Genomic DNA, 18,227 nt, shown 5'->3' on the forward strand with positions numbered 1-18,227 from the left:
TTTTGAAGAATGTCTATTCTAATCCATTTCCCATTTTTTAAATTGGTTGTGGTTTTTTGGGGGGCAGGAGGGTCTTTGTATGTCTACACTTGTGTTGTAGGAGTTTACATATTATGGATATCAATCCCTTATCAGATACATGAGTTGCAAATATTTTCTCCCATTCCCTAGGTTGCCATTTTACTTTTTTTTTTTTTAAGATTTATTTATTTATTTGACAGAGATCATAAGTAGGCAGAGAGGCAGGCAGAGAGAGGAGGAAGCAGGTTCTCTGCTGAGCAGAGAGCCCAATTTGGGGCTCGATCCCAGGCCCCGGGGACCATGACCCGAGCCGAAAGCAGAGGCTTTAACCCACTGAGCCACCCAGGCACCCCGCCTTTTTACTCTTGATAGTTTGTTTCTCTGGGTAGAAGTTTTGAAGTTTGACATAGCTCCATTTATCTGTATTTGCTTTTGTTTCCTGTTCTTTTTGTATCTTACCCTTGAAATCATTGATAAATCAAATGTCATGAAGTTTTCCACCTATGTTTGATCCTAGGGTCTTTGTAGTTTCAGGACTTACATTTAGGTCTTTTCTTCATTTTGAGTTGTTTTTAATATATGGTATAAGGTAAGGAAGTGTCCAACTTTTTTCTATGCATTTGGGCATCTGGTTTTCTTACCACCATTTATTGGAGACAATTTTTTTAAATTAAAAAATTTATTTTGTATTTATTATAGAGAGAGAGGGAGTGAGAGAGAACACAAGAGGGACAGAGGGAGAAGGAGAAGCAGACTTCCTGCTGAGTAGGGAGAGAGACGCAGGGCTCTATCCCAGGACCTGGAGATCATGACCTGAGCCAAAGGCTTAACCGACTGAACCACCCAGGCACCCCAAGAGAGAGAATCTTAAGCAAGCTCTATGCTTCTCATGGAGACTAACACAGGGCTCAATCTCAGTGACCTGAGATCATGATCTGAGCCAAAATCAAGAGTCAAGATGCCTAATTGACTGAGCCTCCTAGGCGCCCCTGTAGCTTTGTAAAGTTTTGTAATCAGGAGGTTTGAGGCTTTCAGCTTTGTTCTTCTTTCTCTGGATTGTTTTGGTTCTTCAGGGCCTTTTGAGATTCCATATGAGTACTTTTTTTTTAATTCAAAAATTAATTGTATGGCCATATCACATTTTATTAATGCATTCATTAGTCAATGAAAATTTGAGTGACTTCCAAGTTTTTTTTTTCTCTTATGACTAATTCTGCTATGAACATTAGTGTACAGTTATTATGTGGATATATGTTCTCAGTTTTCTGGGTACATACCTAAAAGAGTAATCATTGGGTCATGTGGTAGTTCTATGTTTAAGCTTTTGAGGATCTGCCAAACTGTTCCTTAAAGTAGTTGTACAATTTTATATTCCCACCAGCAATATAGGAGGGTTCCAATTTCTCTACATCCTTGTAAACATTTCTATTGCTTATAGCAATCTTGGTGGGTGCTATTGTAATTTCCTGGATATATCACATAGAAAATTCTTTCAGGATTGGTTCAAGAAAGAACATGCTGGGATGCCTGGGTGGCTCAGTTGTTTAAGCAACTGCCTTCAGCTCAGGTCATGATCTCAGGGTCCTAGGATGGAGCCCTGCATCGGGCTCCTTGTTCATCTGGAAGCCTGCTATTCCCTTTTCCCATGCTAGTCATTCCTCCGCCTGTGCTCTGTGTCAAATAAATGAGATCTTTAAAAAAAGAAAACAAAAGAAAGAAAGAAAGAATATGCCTTTTTGTTTACTTAGATTTCTAAATAGGATATTTCTATTTGTACGTCTCTGCCCACTGAGAAGAAAAAATTGCATTGTAATATTCTTAGAGCAGGGTTTTTCTACTTTGGCACTGTTGACACCTTGTGCTGGATAATTCTTTATGTGTGTGTGCATGGGGGAAGCGTATGTGCATTGTAAAATTGTTAGCAGCGTTCCTGGTCTCTATTCACAGATGCCGGTGTCACAACTGCCTGCAGTTGTGACAAGTAAAATTGTCTCCAAACAATGACAAATGTCCTCTGGGGGGTACAATTGTCCCTGGGTGAGGACTTTACTGAAAGAAATACAATCATATCCTTTTTTGTCAGTCTAGATTTTGCTATTTTTGTCATTCACAGGAATGTTTAACTTTGCTCAGCAAAATTTTACAAAATTTTAATCTTACAAGTAAGAAAACTGAGTTATTGCTTTAAAATCTTGCTAAATAATTCCCAAGGGAGTTTTTCCTCATAGAGTTTAAACTTATATTCATAGAATAGAGTTTTTTTGTTTTCTTTTTCTTTCCCTTTTTTTTTTTTTGTTTAAGATTTTATTTATTTATTTGAGAGAGAGAGCGCATGAAAGGGGAGAGGTCAGAGGGAGAAGCAGACTCTGCGCTGACCAGGGAATCCCAATGTGGGGCTCGATCCACATGATCTGAACAGAAGGCAGTTTCTTAACCAACTGAGCTACCCAGGTGCCCTCTTTTATCTTATTTTCTTGAATGATTAATTTTGAAATAAAGTATTTTGGGTACATACTCTTCTGAAGAAATTTTTAGAATTATGTAACCCAAGATGTTGAGTTAGACAGGACCTTAAAGAAAGTTCAACATTTTTTTTGATTTCTAGATTGAAACCTGGAAAAATTGTGTAATTTGTTTCAATTAACCTTGTAATCTGCTTGGTGACAGAAGTAAGACCAAAACACAGAGGGGAGGTGGGTGACAGGATGGTTTAAATAGGTGATGAGAATTAAGGAATGTATTTGTGATAAGCACTGAGTGCTGTGTGGAAGTGTTGTATCACTATATATTGTACACCAGAAATTAATATTATACTGTTATGTTAACTAATGAATTTAAATAAAAACTTAAAAAAGAGAGAGAGACCTATGGTGTTTTTTTGTTTTTTTGTTTTTTTTTTTTTTTTTTTGGAGAGGAGAGGTTTGCTTGTTTTTTGTTTTTGTTTCTTTAAGTGGTAAATGTAGGTTTATTTAATGTGTGGGGATGGAAAGATTAGTTTGCTTTTGGGTAAAAGTTAACTTATAGTTCATTTCATACCACACAAATTAGTGACAGATAGATTATAGTGATAAACAGTAAAAAATAGTTTAACAAAACAGGCAATGAGAAAATAGAGTAAAATAGAAATCAACATTTTAGGGTACTGAAAATATTCTGTATGATATTGAAATGATAGAGATATTTCATTATATATCTCACGAAACCCATAGAATGTACAGGACCAAGAATGAACTGTAGGCTTTGGGTGACTATGAAATGTCAGTGAATTTTCATCATTTGTAACAAATAGATGGCTCAGTCAGTTAAGCATTCGATTTTTTATTTCAGCTCTGGTCATGATCTCAGGGTCATGAGATAGAGCCTCGCGTAATGGCTATGCGTGTGTGAGGGCTAATGTATACAGGAAATACCTGTACCTTTTGAATTTTGCTGTTAGCCTAAAACTGCTCTGAAAAACAAATAGTCTTTAAAAAAAGAAGGGAAGAACTAATCAAATAAAAAAATATAGATGTGAACACTTACTGAATCTCTGAAAAGAAAGAGGCCTTTATTTAGTGTGATGGGAAAATAAACTAAGAGAAATTTTTTTTTTTTTAAGATTTTATTTATGTATTTGAAAGAAAGAGATACACAGCGAGAGAGGAAACACAACCAGGGGGAGTGGGAGAGGGAGAAGCAGGCTTCCTGCTTGAGCAGGGAGCCCGATGTGGGGCTAGATCCCAGGACCCCAGGACCATAACCCAAGTGAAGGCAGACGTTCAATGACTGAGCCATCCTGGCATCCCCTAAGAGGAGATCTTGATATATTAATAATATAAAATTGGGCCTTTTGCTTTTTAATAAAACAATATTTCTGTCTTCCATTATGTCCTTAGAAAGACATGTTCTTTTGATTCCCAGGTCAGCACTTTCTCCAATGCACCATGTTTTACTGAACTAGTAAGTTTTCCCCTCTCAATTTAATTTGCTCTATTCTTTCTGGAATCAATTATATTATAAAAGACACAGTTGTATGTATAAATAAGTAGTTTGGTATGATTTACATAAGAATGAACAGCTGGGTAAAGTGAAAGCCTAGCACTTTCTTTTAAGAATTTATATTCTTAGATATTTGGGAGCAGATACATACACTTGTCTGCTCATGTGTATGTATCTATTATTATAATGACATTTGAATAGAACGTATAGTTTACCTAGGACTTTGGAGATGTTTTTAGTTTGTTTTGGTGGATAGTGGATAGTAGGTTCTGGCTGGGTTGTCAGCTTAGTTTTTGTTTTTTCTGTGCAGGATTGTTGAAGTTTAATTTAAATAAAATAGCACTCGCCCTTTTAAGTATTGTTAATTTTTTTTTTTTTTAAGATTTTATTAAAGAGAAAGAGAAAGAGCAAGCCTGAGCAAGAGAGGAAGGGGAAGGGGCAGAGGGAGACACAGACACAGACTTCCTGCTGAGCAGGGAGCCTCATGGGAGGTTCAATCCCAGGACCCCAGGATCATGACCTGAATCAAAGGCAGACGTTTGACCAACTGAGCAACCCAGGTACCCTTCAGCTTGTTAAGTTTTCACAAATGAATATGGTTGTGTAACCACCACCACAATCATTAAGAACATTTTCATCTGGAATTTTTCCTCTTGCCTGTTTACCCTTGCTTTCTGCTTTCACCCCTTGCTCCAGACTACCATCAGTGTCTGTCTCTGTAATTTTCAGTCTCTATAATTTTATCTTTAGTATTTTTTATATGTAAAATTGATTATTAATTAGTGTAATAAATTAATGTAGGACTAAGTGTTCACTTAGAAGTATGTCTTATGCCTTCTCATCTTTAAAAACAAAAAATAGGCTCCTGAGTGGCTCAGTCATTAAGTATCTACCTTCAGCTCGGGTCATGATCTCAGGGTCCTGGGATCAAGCACCATATCAGGCTCCCTGCTCAGTGGGAAGCCCTCCCACTCCTCCTGCTTGTGTTCCCTCTCTCACTGTCAAATAAATACATAAAAATATTTTAAAAAATTAAAAAATAAAAACAAAAATATAGAGTCAGCTGGGTGGTTCAGCAGTTAAATGTCTGACTCTTGATTTCGGTTTAGGTCATGATATCAGGGTGGTGAGATCGAACCCCTTGTCTGGCTCTGTACTGGGTGTGGAGCCTGCTTGGGATTCTCTCTCCCTCTCCCTCTGTCCCTTGCCTTCTCTCTCTTACTCTCAAATTAAAAAAATAATAAAAATTTAAAAATTAATGACTTTATGTTTTGTGGTAAATTAGGCATTTTTGTATTTTATATGTGTATTTGTATTTTAATACATGGAGTTATATAATGTGTATTCTTTTATGTCTTACTTATTTCATTAGGATATGATTTTTAGATTCACCAGTGTTGTTACATATATCTGGAATTCATTCCTTTCTGTTGCTGAGTAATATTCTTTAGGCTGTTGGGAATAATACCGTTGTGAATGAATATCTTGTATACTAGTCTTTGTGAGAACATATGTTTTCATTTCATGGAGTACTTAGAAGGGAAATTGCTAAGTAGCATAAGTATATGTTTACTTTTATAAGAAACTGCCCAACTTTTCCAAAGTGTCTTTACTGTTTAGCATTTTCAGTAGCAGTGTTTGAGAGTTCTGATTGCTTCACACGTTTGCCTGGGTTGCTTTTTTGGTTTGTTTATATGCACACACACACACACACACACACTATATCATGGTTTTTTAAAGACTAGTAAGTGTGTTCTGTATGTGGAACTTTTTTGGGTAGAAATATTTTTGTGGAGGTTGCCAGAGTTTGTTTTTAGAGCAGGAGAGATGTGATCAACTTTGGATCAAACAGTCCACTCTTTGGTTCATCTTTAAAAACAAAACACTCTCTTGAGAGAGAGGATGAGAGAGAGCATGAGAGGGGAGAAGGTCAGAGGGAGAAGCAGACTCCCCATGGACCTGGGGGCCCTATGCAGGACTCGATCCCAGGGCTCCAGGATCATGACCTGAGCCGAAGGCAGTTGCCCAACCAACTGAGCCAACCAGGTCTCCTTATTCACCCTTTTTTACCTATAGAATTAACTCTTCATTTAGAAGTATATCTTAAGCTTCTTAATCTCTAAAAAACTGAACGAAATAACTTTATTAATGAATTAGACTTTTGTGCAAAGAATAGTAAATATGTGACATCTTTGCTACATTCCATCAATATATACTTCAGGACAGTGCCTTACTCCTTTTATTTTTACTTGTTTATTTTTTTAAGTATGTATGTATGTATTTATTTATTTATTTATCATAATCCCAAAGAGCCCCTTAAGCCCATCATGGAGCTCAAACTCACAACCCTGAGATCAGGAGTCACATGCTTTTTTGAGTGAAGCAGCCAGGTGCCCCTCAGTCCTGTTTTACTTTTTTTTGTTGTTTGTTTTTTAAAGATTCATTCATTCATTCATTCATTCATTCATTTTGGAGAGCACATGCATGTGCATGTGAGTCGGGAGAGGGGTGGAGCTAGAGGCAGAGAATCCTAACAGATTCCGTGCTAACCATGGAGTCCAACTTAGGGCCAAATCCCGGGACCCATAAGATCATGACCTGGAACCAAAATCACAAGTCCCATGCTTAACCTCCTGAGCCCCCCGGGTGCTACTCCTTATCCTTTTATTATAGATATCCTTCAAGATATATAAATATAATCTTATATAAGCCCCTTAAAACTTGAGGATTAGTATACTGGGTGCCTGGTTGCTCAGTTGGTTAGCTGTCTGCCTTCAGCAGAGGTCATGATCTCAGGATCCTGGAATTGGGCTCCCTGCTCTGCGGGGACGCTGCTTCTCCCTCTGCTCCTCCCCACCTCTTGTGCTCTCTCTCACTCTGCCATCTCTCTCAAATAAATAAACATTTTTTTTTCTTTTAAGATTTTATTTATTTATTGGTCAAGAGAAAGAGTACAAGCAGAGGGAATGGCAGGCAGAGGGAGAGGGAGAAGCAGGCTCCCCACTGAGCAAAGAGCCTGATGAGGAACTCTATCCCAGGACCCTGGGATCACAACCTGAGCCAAAGGCAGATGGCCAACTGACTGAGCCACCCAGGCATCCCCCAAATAAATAAATCTTAAAGAAAAATTATTTACTGAGAATTCTGTGTAATTAAATATGTGCAACAACTTTTAATTTCTAGAATTTTACATTTGCTTCTGTTTTTACTAGTTAATTGTCTATCTGTATACCATAGTGATGGGCCTATTAGACCTTCAGTTTTGATGTCATTTTAGTTGTGTATAATAGTATACTAATAATACCAATTCCTAATCTCACCACATTTTGGAATATATGCTTCTAGTCCTTTTACAAACACACACACACACACACACACACACACACTTTCTCTCTCTTGTACATTAATGAACAAAAAAGAAATTATGTTGTGCCAGTGTTTAACATGGTGTTTTCCATTTAAAAAATTTTGTAGTTTTTTTTCCCCCATGTCAACAAACCAAATCTAAACAACTTCCTATGACTGTATAGTATTTTATTTTGGATATACTCTGTTTTTTTTTTTTTTTTTTAAAGATTTTATTTATTTATTTGACAGAGAGAGAGATCACAAGTAGGCAGAGAGAGAGGAGGGGAAGCAGGCTCCCTGCTGAGCAGAGAACTCGATGCGGGGCTCGATCCCAGGACGCTGGGACCATGACCTGAGCCGAAAGCAGAGGCTTTAACCCACTGAGCCACCCAGGCGCCCTATACTCTGGTTTTGATAGCCTGAATATTTATCAGAGAGAATTGATTATTTCCAATTTTTACTATTTTAAATGATTTACTATTTAAATGATTTTACTATTTTAAATGATGTTCCTATAAGTATACATATATATTTACATATCTGTTATTTCTTTAGTATAATAGTTTGAAAGAGAATTTGGGGGCCTAAGGGCATCTACATTAAAAATTTTTATGAATGGGGTGTCTGGCTGGCTCCGTCCCTTGAAGCATGTGACTCTTTATCTTGGGGTTGCAAATTCCAGCCCCACATTGGGTGTGAAGATTACTTAAAAATAAAATCTTAAAAAATTTTTTATGTAAAACACCAAGTTGCTCTCCAGGAAAGCTGTGGCAAATTATGTGGATAAAGAATATTTTCAGGATATTCTAAAATTTACTCTGTCAGAATAGCTAGAGTGATCATTGATTGCAACATGGGAAGAAAAACTGTCATCCAAAGTGTTTTTATGAAACTCTTAATGTATTTGTTTACAGTTTTATGACTTGTTTATTTTTATCACTAGAATTTAAGGACTTTGAGGGTAGGGGCACTATTATGTTATGTATGTACACTGTATTTTATTCTCATATTTTCAGATTTAGAATAATGCCTGGCATAGAACAGGTACTTAATAAGTATTTGAATCATTGCATGAGTGTTCGTAGGCCCCTGGGTATATAAATCTCTTGGAGGTTTGGGCGTGGCTTATCTGTGTGGGTTTTTTTTTTTTTTTTTATGGCTTAGTGTTGCTATGAATTAGGGGAGAACAATGTATCTCATTGCTGTTTGAGTGTGCTTGGATTACCTAACAGATTTTGTCAACTCTGAGTTGGTGAATGTATCTGTGTATATATTTTTTTTTTCTTAAAATATTTAATTAAATTATTTATTTGAAAGGGAGAAAGCGAGAGGTAGAGCGAGGCAGCAAATGCATGAGCTGAGAGGAGGGAGAAGTAAACTCCCCTCTGATCAGGGAGCTTGACATGAGGTTTGATTCCAGGACCTTGAGATCAAGAAACTGAGGGCAGATATTTAACCAACTGAGCCACTCAGGCACCCCTATTTGTGTGTATTTTAGTTAACCTTTAAGAAAAAAAATTTTTTCTATCAACTTGATCTTATTTCAAAATGCCAGTGGCCACAACACTCAGTAATATTAGTGGGTTGTTTGTGACTCTGTTCCCTTGACACATTTACGTATGAGGCAGAAACCATTTCAGCTGCTCTGAAGGAGGAGTCCGTTGGTCTTATGATGCTGCTGGGTCCCAAAGCACTTCTGGATTCTAAGGTGGCAGAGCTTCAACAAAGAAGGGCGTCCCTGCCTCCTGTAGAGCCTGGTTAACCTTTTTTAAAGAAAGGATTATTTATTTTAGAGGGAGCAGGTGGGGCAGAGGGAGAGGGAGAGAGAGAATCTCAAGAAGAGTCCCTGGTGAGTACAGAGCCCCATGTGGGGTTCATGACCCTTAAATCTTGACCTGAGCTAAAATTAAGAGTTGGACACTCAATGGACTGGCCACCCAGGCGCCCCTTAATCAGCTTTTGATTGCCTTTCTTTTTAGGCATCTATGTAGAAAAGGCGTTAACATAGTAGTCTTGCTTTCTTTAGAAGGGTTTGCTTATAAGTTGGCGCTTGGCTGGCATATCAGAAATTAGATTTTGGGAGTGTTTCTACCCTTTCATAACTGATAAGATTGATTTATTATACCTAAACTGTTTATACAGATAATATGGTTTGTATTGAGCATCTCCTTTTCTTCTGGGAGTCTGGCATTTTGGTTCATGTTTTTTTTTTTTTTTAAAGATTTTATTTATTTATTTGACAGACATACAGAGATCACAAGTAGGCAGAGAGGCAGGCAAAGAGAGAGAGGCAGGCTCCCTGCTGAGCAGAGAGCCCGAAGCGGGGCTCAATTCCACGACCCTGGGATCATGACCTGAGCCGAAGGCAGAGGCTTTAACCCACTGAGCCACCCAGGTGCCCTTGGTTTATGTTCTGATCAGTTTGTGCTAGGTAGAGGGTGCCTACATGACAAGCTCCCCAATAAAAACTTTGGGCACTGAATCTCTAATAAGCTTCCTTAATTCAATAGCATTTCACATATTTGTCATATTTCACTGCTGGAGGAATTAAGTGCCTCATGTATGACTCCATGGGGAAGAGACTCTTGGAAGCTTGTACCTGGTTTTCTTCAAATCTCACCTTGCCTATGGCTTTTTCCTTTGTTGATTTTGGTTTGTACTATTTTGCTGTAACAAATTATACTTGTGAGTAGGAGTCCTATGAGTCCTGTCAGTGAATCACTGAACCCATCTTAAAGGTGCACCTTATGGAGATTGTAATCTTCTTCCCACTCTGCTCTCTCTTGGACATTATGGGAATGTTCAGCAGAATGATAGTTTAATCTGTTGTAATCTGGATACAGAAATACATAATTTAAGGTGTAATTATTTAATTTTTAAAAGGATTAGAATAATAAAGGACTTTTTTTTTTTAAAGATTTTATTTATTTATTTGGTAGAGATTACAAGTAGTCAGAGAGGCAGGCAGAGAGAGGAGGAAGCAGATTCTCCGCAGAGCAGAGTCCCAGTGTGGGACTCAATCCCAGGACATGGGGCTTGATCTCAGGACCCTGAGACCGTGACCTGAGCCAAAGGCAGAGACTTTAACCCACTGAGCCACCCAGGCACCCCTATAAGGGACTTATTTATTATACTTGATTTATTAGAATCCAATTTTATAAATTTAAGTTTATACCAGATTTTATAGGGACATTTCTGTTAGGTTAAGCCACTCTTTCCCTTGTTTATTTCTTAATAGAATTGTAGTAATACTCTGAAATCCTAATTGTGTTTGTCCTGAGAAATTTGTGTTCTAGGAAAAGGATATTGTTGCTTCAGCTATTCTCTTATTTGCCTCTGTTATGCAAGGTTCTTGTTGTTTATTTTAGATAGTTCATTTTGACACTTAGATAAACAGAAGCCAAACACACAAACATACCCAGAATTAGTCCCTGAACTTTGTTCTAGGGTAAAGATAAGGCATTCAGACTTCTCCAGTACAGATAAATAATGTCACAGCTACTGAAAAATGGGTGTTATGTGACTCTTGGATTCTTTAGATGGACAGTGAAAGTTTTCTTTTCTTACACATTTCTCAGTGATGTTTTATGAGCAATTGCTTACTCATTAACTTGTGAACTTATTTTTGCCAAATGAACCATTCAAGATGGGGACCACAATTTAGAAGCACATATACTGAAGTTATTCTTTAAAAAGTCTTAGTACATGAGAACGCTAAAAAATTTATTCATTGGAGAAGCAGGCTTTCACAAAAGTGGGAAATTTTAACTTTTCAAATGGACAGTGAAAGTCTTAAAAAATCCTGCCAACAAAGCTGAAGAGAAAACTTACATTCATCCATAGGACCTGCTTTTAAAAGGATTATAGATTTGACTTAATAAAACATCTTTATATATCAGTTGTTCACAACATGCAAAAAGTTTCTCTTTCTTGTTGAGCTTTGTACTGTGTTTCTGCTTTTTAAAAAATGGACTTAGTTGAAGTATAAACTGCGTATGTTTAAACTATAAAATCCGATGAATTTTTGTAATGTATATACTCATGAACACCCCCCACAATCAACACAGAACATTTTCATCATCTCTCAAAGATTCTGTGTGCCCTTCTGTAGTCTGTTTTTCCCCTCTGCCACTAGCATGAGGCAACCACTGATCTGCTTTAGATAACTCTGTATTTTCTAGGATTTCATATAAATGGGATTTTCATATTAATGAAATTCTATGATCTCATGTATAGTGTTTTTCACAGTGACACCATTTTCACAATGATATTGAAATTCATCCATATTGTTCCATGTGTCAATAGTTTATTCCTTTTACTGCTTAGCAGCATTATGTGGATATATTACATTTTGTTGTTCCATTCACTAATTTTTGGATTTGGATTGCTTCCATTTTGGGGGCTATTATAAAGCTACTATTGTACTTTGTTTTTGCATGGACATACATTTTTCTTTTGCTGGTATGCCCTACCTTTTGTTCACTTGAAAAAATAATTCTAGTAATACTTCTTGTCCTTGGCAAAAAAATAGGGGAAGGAAATACATCAATTATTTACTTATTCAGTAAATATATATTGAATGCTGGGCATAATGCCATGTGCTAAAAACACAGTAGTGTACAAGAATTCAGATCCTGCTGCCACAGAGTTTACAATTTTGTGAGTTAAGCCAGACATATTACAATAGTTAGTGTAGAGATTTTGTGAAGAATGGAATGCTATAGAGCATATAATATGGGTTCCCCCATCACTGGTCTGGGGTGATTAGGGAAAGATTCTTTGAAGAAAAAAAGTTAAGATGAGTGGGAGTTAAGTAAATTATGCAATCTAGGTAGAGGGAATAGAATTCACAGAGACTCTTAGGTGAGAAAGATGGTACTCTCAGTCCTCTGTTGGGGTGAAGGTAGAGGGATTTGCAGTTGCTAGATCATGCAGGCACTTATATACCATCTTAAGCACTCTGGAAATGAAAATCAAACAAAGAAGTAACATGGTTCAGTTATGGATCTCAGCTCAATTTATACCGTGGTCAGCTTTTTTGAGTAAGTACTTTATAGTCTCTTCATTTCCAAAAATTTTACCTTTCCGCTTTAATTCTATTGATTACTTTTAATCATAAGCTTTAGGAAGGGATGCTGTTAATTCTTCTAAGTTTTGGTAAAGAATGCTATCAGGAAGATGAGCAGAACATTGGAATAAAACTGAAATCCTCCTCATTTTATTTTCTTATTTATTTCTGATAAAGTAAAATTTAAATACCAAGATACTAGTGGAATACTAATGTTTTAAACTTCCATTTATCTAGGAAAAAAGGCTATTTGCAGGAAATAAATTTTGCAAGAGACCTGATATATAATTCTTGGTTACAGTCTGATGACCTTTTCTAACCTAGTAAGATGTTAAGATACTAAGAACTCTTTTATAGTACTTTCTCTGAGGCTAGGAAAATGAAATCTTTTTGGAGGGGCAGGATTGTTGTAACAGTTTACGGTTGTACTTTAAAGAATAAAAGCAAAAAGTGAGTATAATCTCAAGCTATTTTTGTTTATATGTAGTGCCTGATATATAAACTACTAGAGCTGCACTATCTAATATAGGCACTAAACTATATTAGCTTGTCATAACAAAATTCCCTAGATTGAATGGCTTAAACAACAGGAATTTATTTCTCACAGTTCTAGAGGCTGGGAAGTCCAAGTTCAAGGTGCTGGCTCATTCATTTCCCAGTTAAACTCTCTCTTCCTGGTTTGTAGATGCCTATCTTCTGGCTGTGTTCTCACATGGTGGAGAGGGATGGGGGAGAGACAGGAAGCAAGCTGTCTGATTTTTCTTCTTCTAAGGGCACTAATCCCGTCATCAAAGTTTTACCCTCATGATTTCAACTAAACCTGATTACCTCCCAAAGGCTTCGTCTCTGAACACCATCATACTGAATTTTGAGGAGGAATAAGTCCATAGCAGTCTCTGTTTAAATTTGTATTTAGGGACGCCTGGGTGGCTCAGTTGGTTAAGCAGCTGCCTTCGGCTCAGGTCATGATCCCAGCATCCTGGGATCGAGTCCCACATCGGGTTCCTTGCTCCGCAGGGAGCCTGCTTCTCCCTCTGACTCTGCCTGCCACTCTGCCTGTGCTCACTCTTGCTCTCTCTCTCTCTCTCTCTGACAAATAAATAAATAAAATCTTAAAAAAAAATAAATAAATTTGTATTTAAATTAGTTGAAGTCAATGGGGTACCTTGGTGGCCCAGTTGGTTAAGCATCCGACTCTTGATTTTGGCTTAGGTCCTGATCTCAGGGTGGTGAGATCGAGCCCCTTGTCAGGCTCTGTGCTCAGTGCAGTCTGATTGTCCCCCTCTCTCTGTTCCTTCCCTTGTGCACATGCTTGCTCTCTCTCAGATAAATAAATGAATAAAATCGTTGAAAAAAATTGAAGTTAAACGGTAAAAAACTTAAGTTCCTAATTGCATTAACCATATTTCAAGTGCTTAATAGCCATATGTAGCTAGTGACAATTTTATTGGGCAGTACAGATTATAGAGTATTTCTGTCTTTGCAGAAAATTATACTGCATAGACAGTGTCTTTAGTGCTTTCAAGATCATTATGGATCATAAGAAAGATGTTAGTACTATTTTGGGTTAAGAGACAAAGCTCTGATGGCGTCTACCTTGGAGTCTGCTCTTCTCAGTGAACACCTATATAATGGACTCTTAGAAAGTAGAGTTGTTTGGGTGCAGTGATTAGTTTTATTTTAAAGTTTTTGTTTTTGTTTTGAAAGCCTCCTGCTTGCTGTTTTATTATCCTAGTGGGTTCTTTTGTATAATTTTTACTTTAAAGTAGTTTTGCTAATTGTTTCAGATCTGATCAGATAGATTGTTTCTATATATAGAGCACTTTTCAAAGCTCTTTCCTACATCTCTGCAAGCCATGGTGAACCTGGGTTTGGAGATGGCTGTCTCCTAGAAGGTGCAGAGTAGTATGAACTCTTCTTTCTAATAACAATAAATGTATGAGTTGGTTGGCATTCTTCCTTTCCTCCTCCCTTCCCTTCCTTCCTTCCTTTTTGTCTTTATTTTTTTTAATGTGCTACATATCAATTTGTTAATTTTAGAGGGGTATAAAACTTTCTAGTAACCCTATATCGCTGTCCTTCAAATTGCCCGTTTTCAAAACGGATTTATTGTCTATGTGTCCACACTAGTATTATTAGCACCTGATCCAAAATAATGAATGACATTTTTAAAGTATTTATTCATTTATTTAAATAACTATACACCCAACATGGGACTTGAGCTCATGATCCTGAGATCAAGAGTCCCATGCTCTTCCAACCCAGCCAGCCAGGTGCCTCAAAATAATGAATGAGATGAAACTTCATGTTGTAAGATTTTGAACTAGAACAATAGCCTTGTGTTTGTTTTGGGTTTTGTATATTGTGGTGGTCATATCTAATTCAGTTATTTATTGCTTCAGACAGTGCAGGGTTTTTTTGTTTCTTCTGACACAATTTTTGTAACTGTGAAGGTGCTCTCTAATTATTCATTGAACAAACTTTGAACCAATGATAATTGTCTTATAAATACTTTATCTCATACAGCATCTAGCATAGTTCTGTATATGTATTGGTCACTGAGTCAGTTATTATTTATTAATGTGTGCTCCCTATAAGTATTATACTGAGACATTTATTTCAAGATTTTTTATAAGTGGAGATCTGATTTTAGAATAGCAGAGAATATTTGAAAAATTAGCCATTTATAAACTATCAAATAATAAAATTTTATAATAAAGTCCCATGTAATAGATCTTGATGTTGGCTCTATTATAGGAATATATATTAATATAACTCATTTACGTGGATATGAGTTAACAGTTTCTTATGACAATCATATGTTTCTGGTGATTTGTTCAAGAATATGTATCAGTAATTTTTTTTGGAATAAAAGAGGAAAGAAAAATCATAAAATACATCAATTTATTTTTAGAAAGCTATGGTTTCATTTTTTTTTTTTTAAGATTTCTTTATTTGAAAGAGAGAGTGTGCACGTGCCCACGTATACAAGTGGGGGAAGGGGCAGAGGGAAAGAATCTGGGAGCCTGACTCTTAGGATCCATGAGATCTTGACCTGAGCTGAAACCAAGAGTCAGACATTTAACTGACTAAACCACCCAGGTGCCCCATGGTTTCTTTTTTCTTTATTCTTCTTTTGATTACTGCACATAAGCCATTGAGATCTTTGGAAACATGGTAATTCTCCTCAGTCAAACTTTCATTTCCCAAACCAGTATCAAACAATAGAATGAGATACTTCTTCTCAAAGAATGACAACAACAACAAAAAACATAGGTTACAAATGGGTTCCGGGCTGGCCCAGTAAGTAGAGCATGCAGCTCTTTTTTTTTTTTTTTTTTAATGTTTTATTTATTTATTTGAGAGCAAGAGAACTGAAGGCAGATGCTTAACTGGCACCCAGGTGTCTGAGCATGCAACTCTTAATCTCAGGGTTGTGAGTTTAAGCTCCATGTTGGTTATAGAGTCTACTTAAAATGAACCCCCCCCCACCCCAGAAAACACCACAGGTTACAAAGTTCCGTTTTTTTAAGTAAATGGTGGGACATCTTCAGTTTAAATGGCATGATAATATATTGTCAGTTCTGTATAATGTTACTTTCTTGGAGAAAACATTCATTTAACATATCTATAAAACTGATTTTTTAAATGGAAACAACCTAAAATTTTATAATTTTTTATTCTAATATTTAATTTAATATCTAATTTAATTTAATATTTAATTTAATTCTAAATAAAAATTTTAATATTTAATTTAATTCTAAAAATTTTTAATTTAATTTAATATTTAATTTAATTCGAAATAAAAAATTTTAATTCTAAATAAAAATAAAAATAAAATTTTTATTCTATTAACATAGGATGTATTGTTTGCTTCAGGGTACAGGTCTGTGATTCATCAGCCTTACACAATTCACAGCACTCATCATAGCACATACCCTCCCCATTGTCCATCACACAGCCACCCCATCCTTCCCACCCCTTCCCTGTCCAGCAACCCTGTTTGTTTCCTGAGATTAAGAGTCTCTTATGGTTTGTCTCCCTTTCTGATTTCATCTTGTTTCATTTTTCCCTCCCTTCCCCTATGATCCTCTGTGTGTACACACACACACACCAACCACATCTTTTTTTTTTTTTTTAAGATTTTCTTTTTTTATTTATTTGACAGACAGAGGTCACAAGTAGGCAGAGAGGCAGGCAGAGAGAGAGGAAGGGAAGCAGACTCCCCGCTGATCAGAGAGCCAGATGTGGGGCTCGATCCCAGGACCCTGGGATCATGACCTGGGCCGAAGGCAGCGGCTTAACCCACTGAGCCACCCAGGCGCCCCACCCCACATCTTCTTTATCCATCGTTTGATGGACATCTAGGCTCTTTCCATAGTGTGGCTATTGTGGACATTGCTGCATAAACATTGGGGTACATGTGCTCCTTCGGATCAGTACATTTGTATCTTTAGGTAAACTGATTTTTAAAAAATTTGAGTGCTTCATTTCCTTGTTTTCTTTGTCAGTGCTCCTGTTAGAATTTGGCTCTGCCCTATTTCACACTCTCCTTTTTAGTCCTTCTATATCTTTGAGTTTAATAGATATTCAAAGTAGATGCCAGCCAAGATGTAATAATTTCTTTCATCTTCACATTTCTCTTTATTTCAGTTGCCTTTTATTTGACATGTGTATTTTTTACATTCTTTAAACCAATTTTCTTATTTATTTTGTTCTTCAGTATGTATCTGCCTATAAGTAAACTGTTATTTATAACTACAGTTTTCATGTCTGCCAAATCTCTCCAGTGTATAAATTGATTATCACTAAGTTCTAAAAAGCTTTTGTAGAGTTAGTTTGAAAAAGCTGTTTTCTATAATTGTGTACAATTTCTGGAGTTTTACATTAATTGGCCTAACTTCTGTGCTATATATCTTGAAGATGGAAAAAGTGTAGGCTGTTCTCAAAATGTTGGAGTGAGAAAGTATGATGTCCTGTTGCCAAAAATAAGGTTATTTTCATACTGTCTCTGCTAGAACTCTTGCTTTAAGCATTTCCCTTTAAGTGAATTCCTTTTCTTTGTGAAGGTCTAGTTTTTTGAATAACTGCTTATCAAACTTTTTGTCAGCTACCACTTGGCTATTCTCATCCAGAATATTCACACTCAAACCACTTCTAGTTATTTGGCAAACATGATTTATTCAATAGAATTTTACTCAATTCTGTTAAATAAAAATATGAAAAGTACTTATCATGAGAAATGGAACAATATTTATAATTCTTGGGGATTGATTCTGCATTTGAAAATTATATGAAGTTAAAAAATGCCATAGTATTTAAATTGTTTGGCATTAGAATACCCATGCTATTAAGAAACCCATAAGAGGACTTTCCCATTTCTTCCTTCGTTCCTTCTCTCCTCCCTTCCTTTCTTTCTTCCTTCCTTTTTCTTTTTTCTTTTCTCTTTCTTTCTCTCTCTTCTCTCTTTCTTTTTTCTCTCTGTCTCTCTCTTTCTTTCATTGAGCCCCATGCCCAAAGTGGGGCTTGAATTTACAACCCTGAGATCAAGAATCACATACACACTCTACTGACTGAGCCAGTCAGGTCCCCAAGAGTACTCTTAAACAAGGAGGAAGAACATTCTTGTACTTAACATCTTGAGAGGTATAATTAAAAATTCGGTAAATTTTGATGAATCTCATAAGCAATAATGTTTAAATTAAAAAAAAAGTTTCAAGGCGCCTGGGTGGCTCAGTGGTTGGGCCTCTGCCTTCAGCTTGGGTCATGATCTCAGGGTCCTGGGATCGAGCCCTGCATCAGACTCTCTGCT

The 18,227-nt window shown here is 36.6% G+C and overlaps 1 protein-coding gene across 2 annotated transcripts in view; it reads left to right on the forward strand.

Annotated features, from left to right (window-relative positions):
- Window positions 1–18,227, forward strand: part of BMPR2 (bone morphogenetic protein receptor type 2) — a 205,605-nt gene that overhangs the window by 77,979 nt on the left and 109,399 nt on the right. Inside the window, exon 1 of one of the 2 annotated variants that reach the window (XM_013062270.2) lies at window positions 11,956–12,389. The exons of the other annotated variant lie outside the window; for it this stretch is intronic. Coding sequence (XP_012917724.1) covers window positions 12,314–12,389 — 76 coding nt within the window. The 5' untranslated portion in view covers window positions 11,956–12,313. Of the gene's footprint in view, window positions 1–11,955; window positions 12,390–18,227 lie in introns of those variants that run through there. 2 annotated transcript variants of the gene reach the window in all.

This window comes from Mustela putorius, unplaced genomic scaffold (assembly GCF_011764305.1).
Source record: "Mustela putorius furo isolate JIRA1106 unplaced genomic scaffold, ASM1176430v1.1 tig00000275_pilon_pilon_pilon, whole genome shotgun sequence".
NCBI classification, from domain to species: Eukaryota; Metazoa; Chordata; class Mammalia; order Carnivora; family Mustelidae; genus Mustela; species Mustela putorius.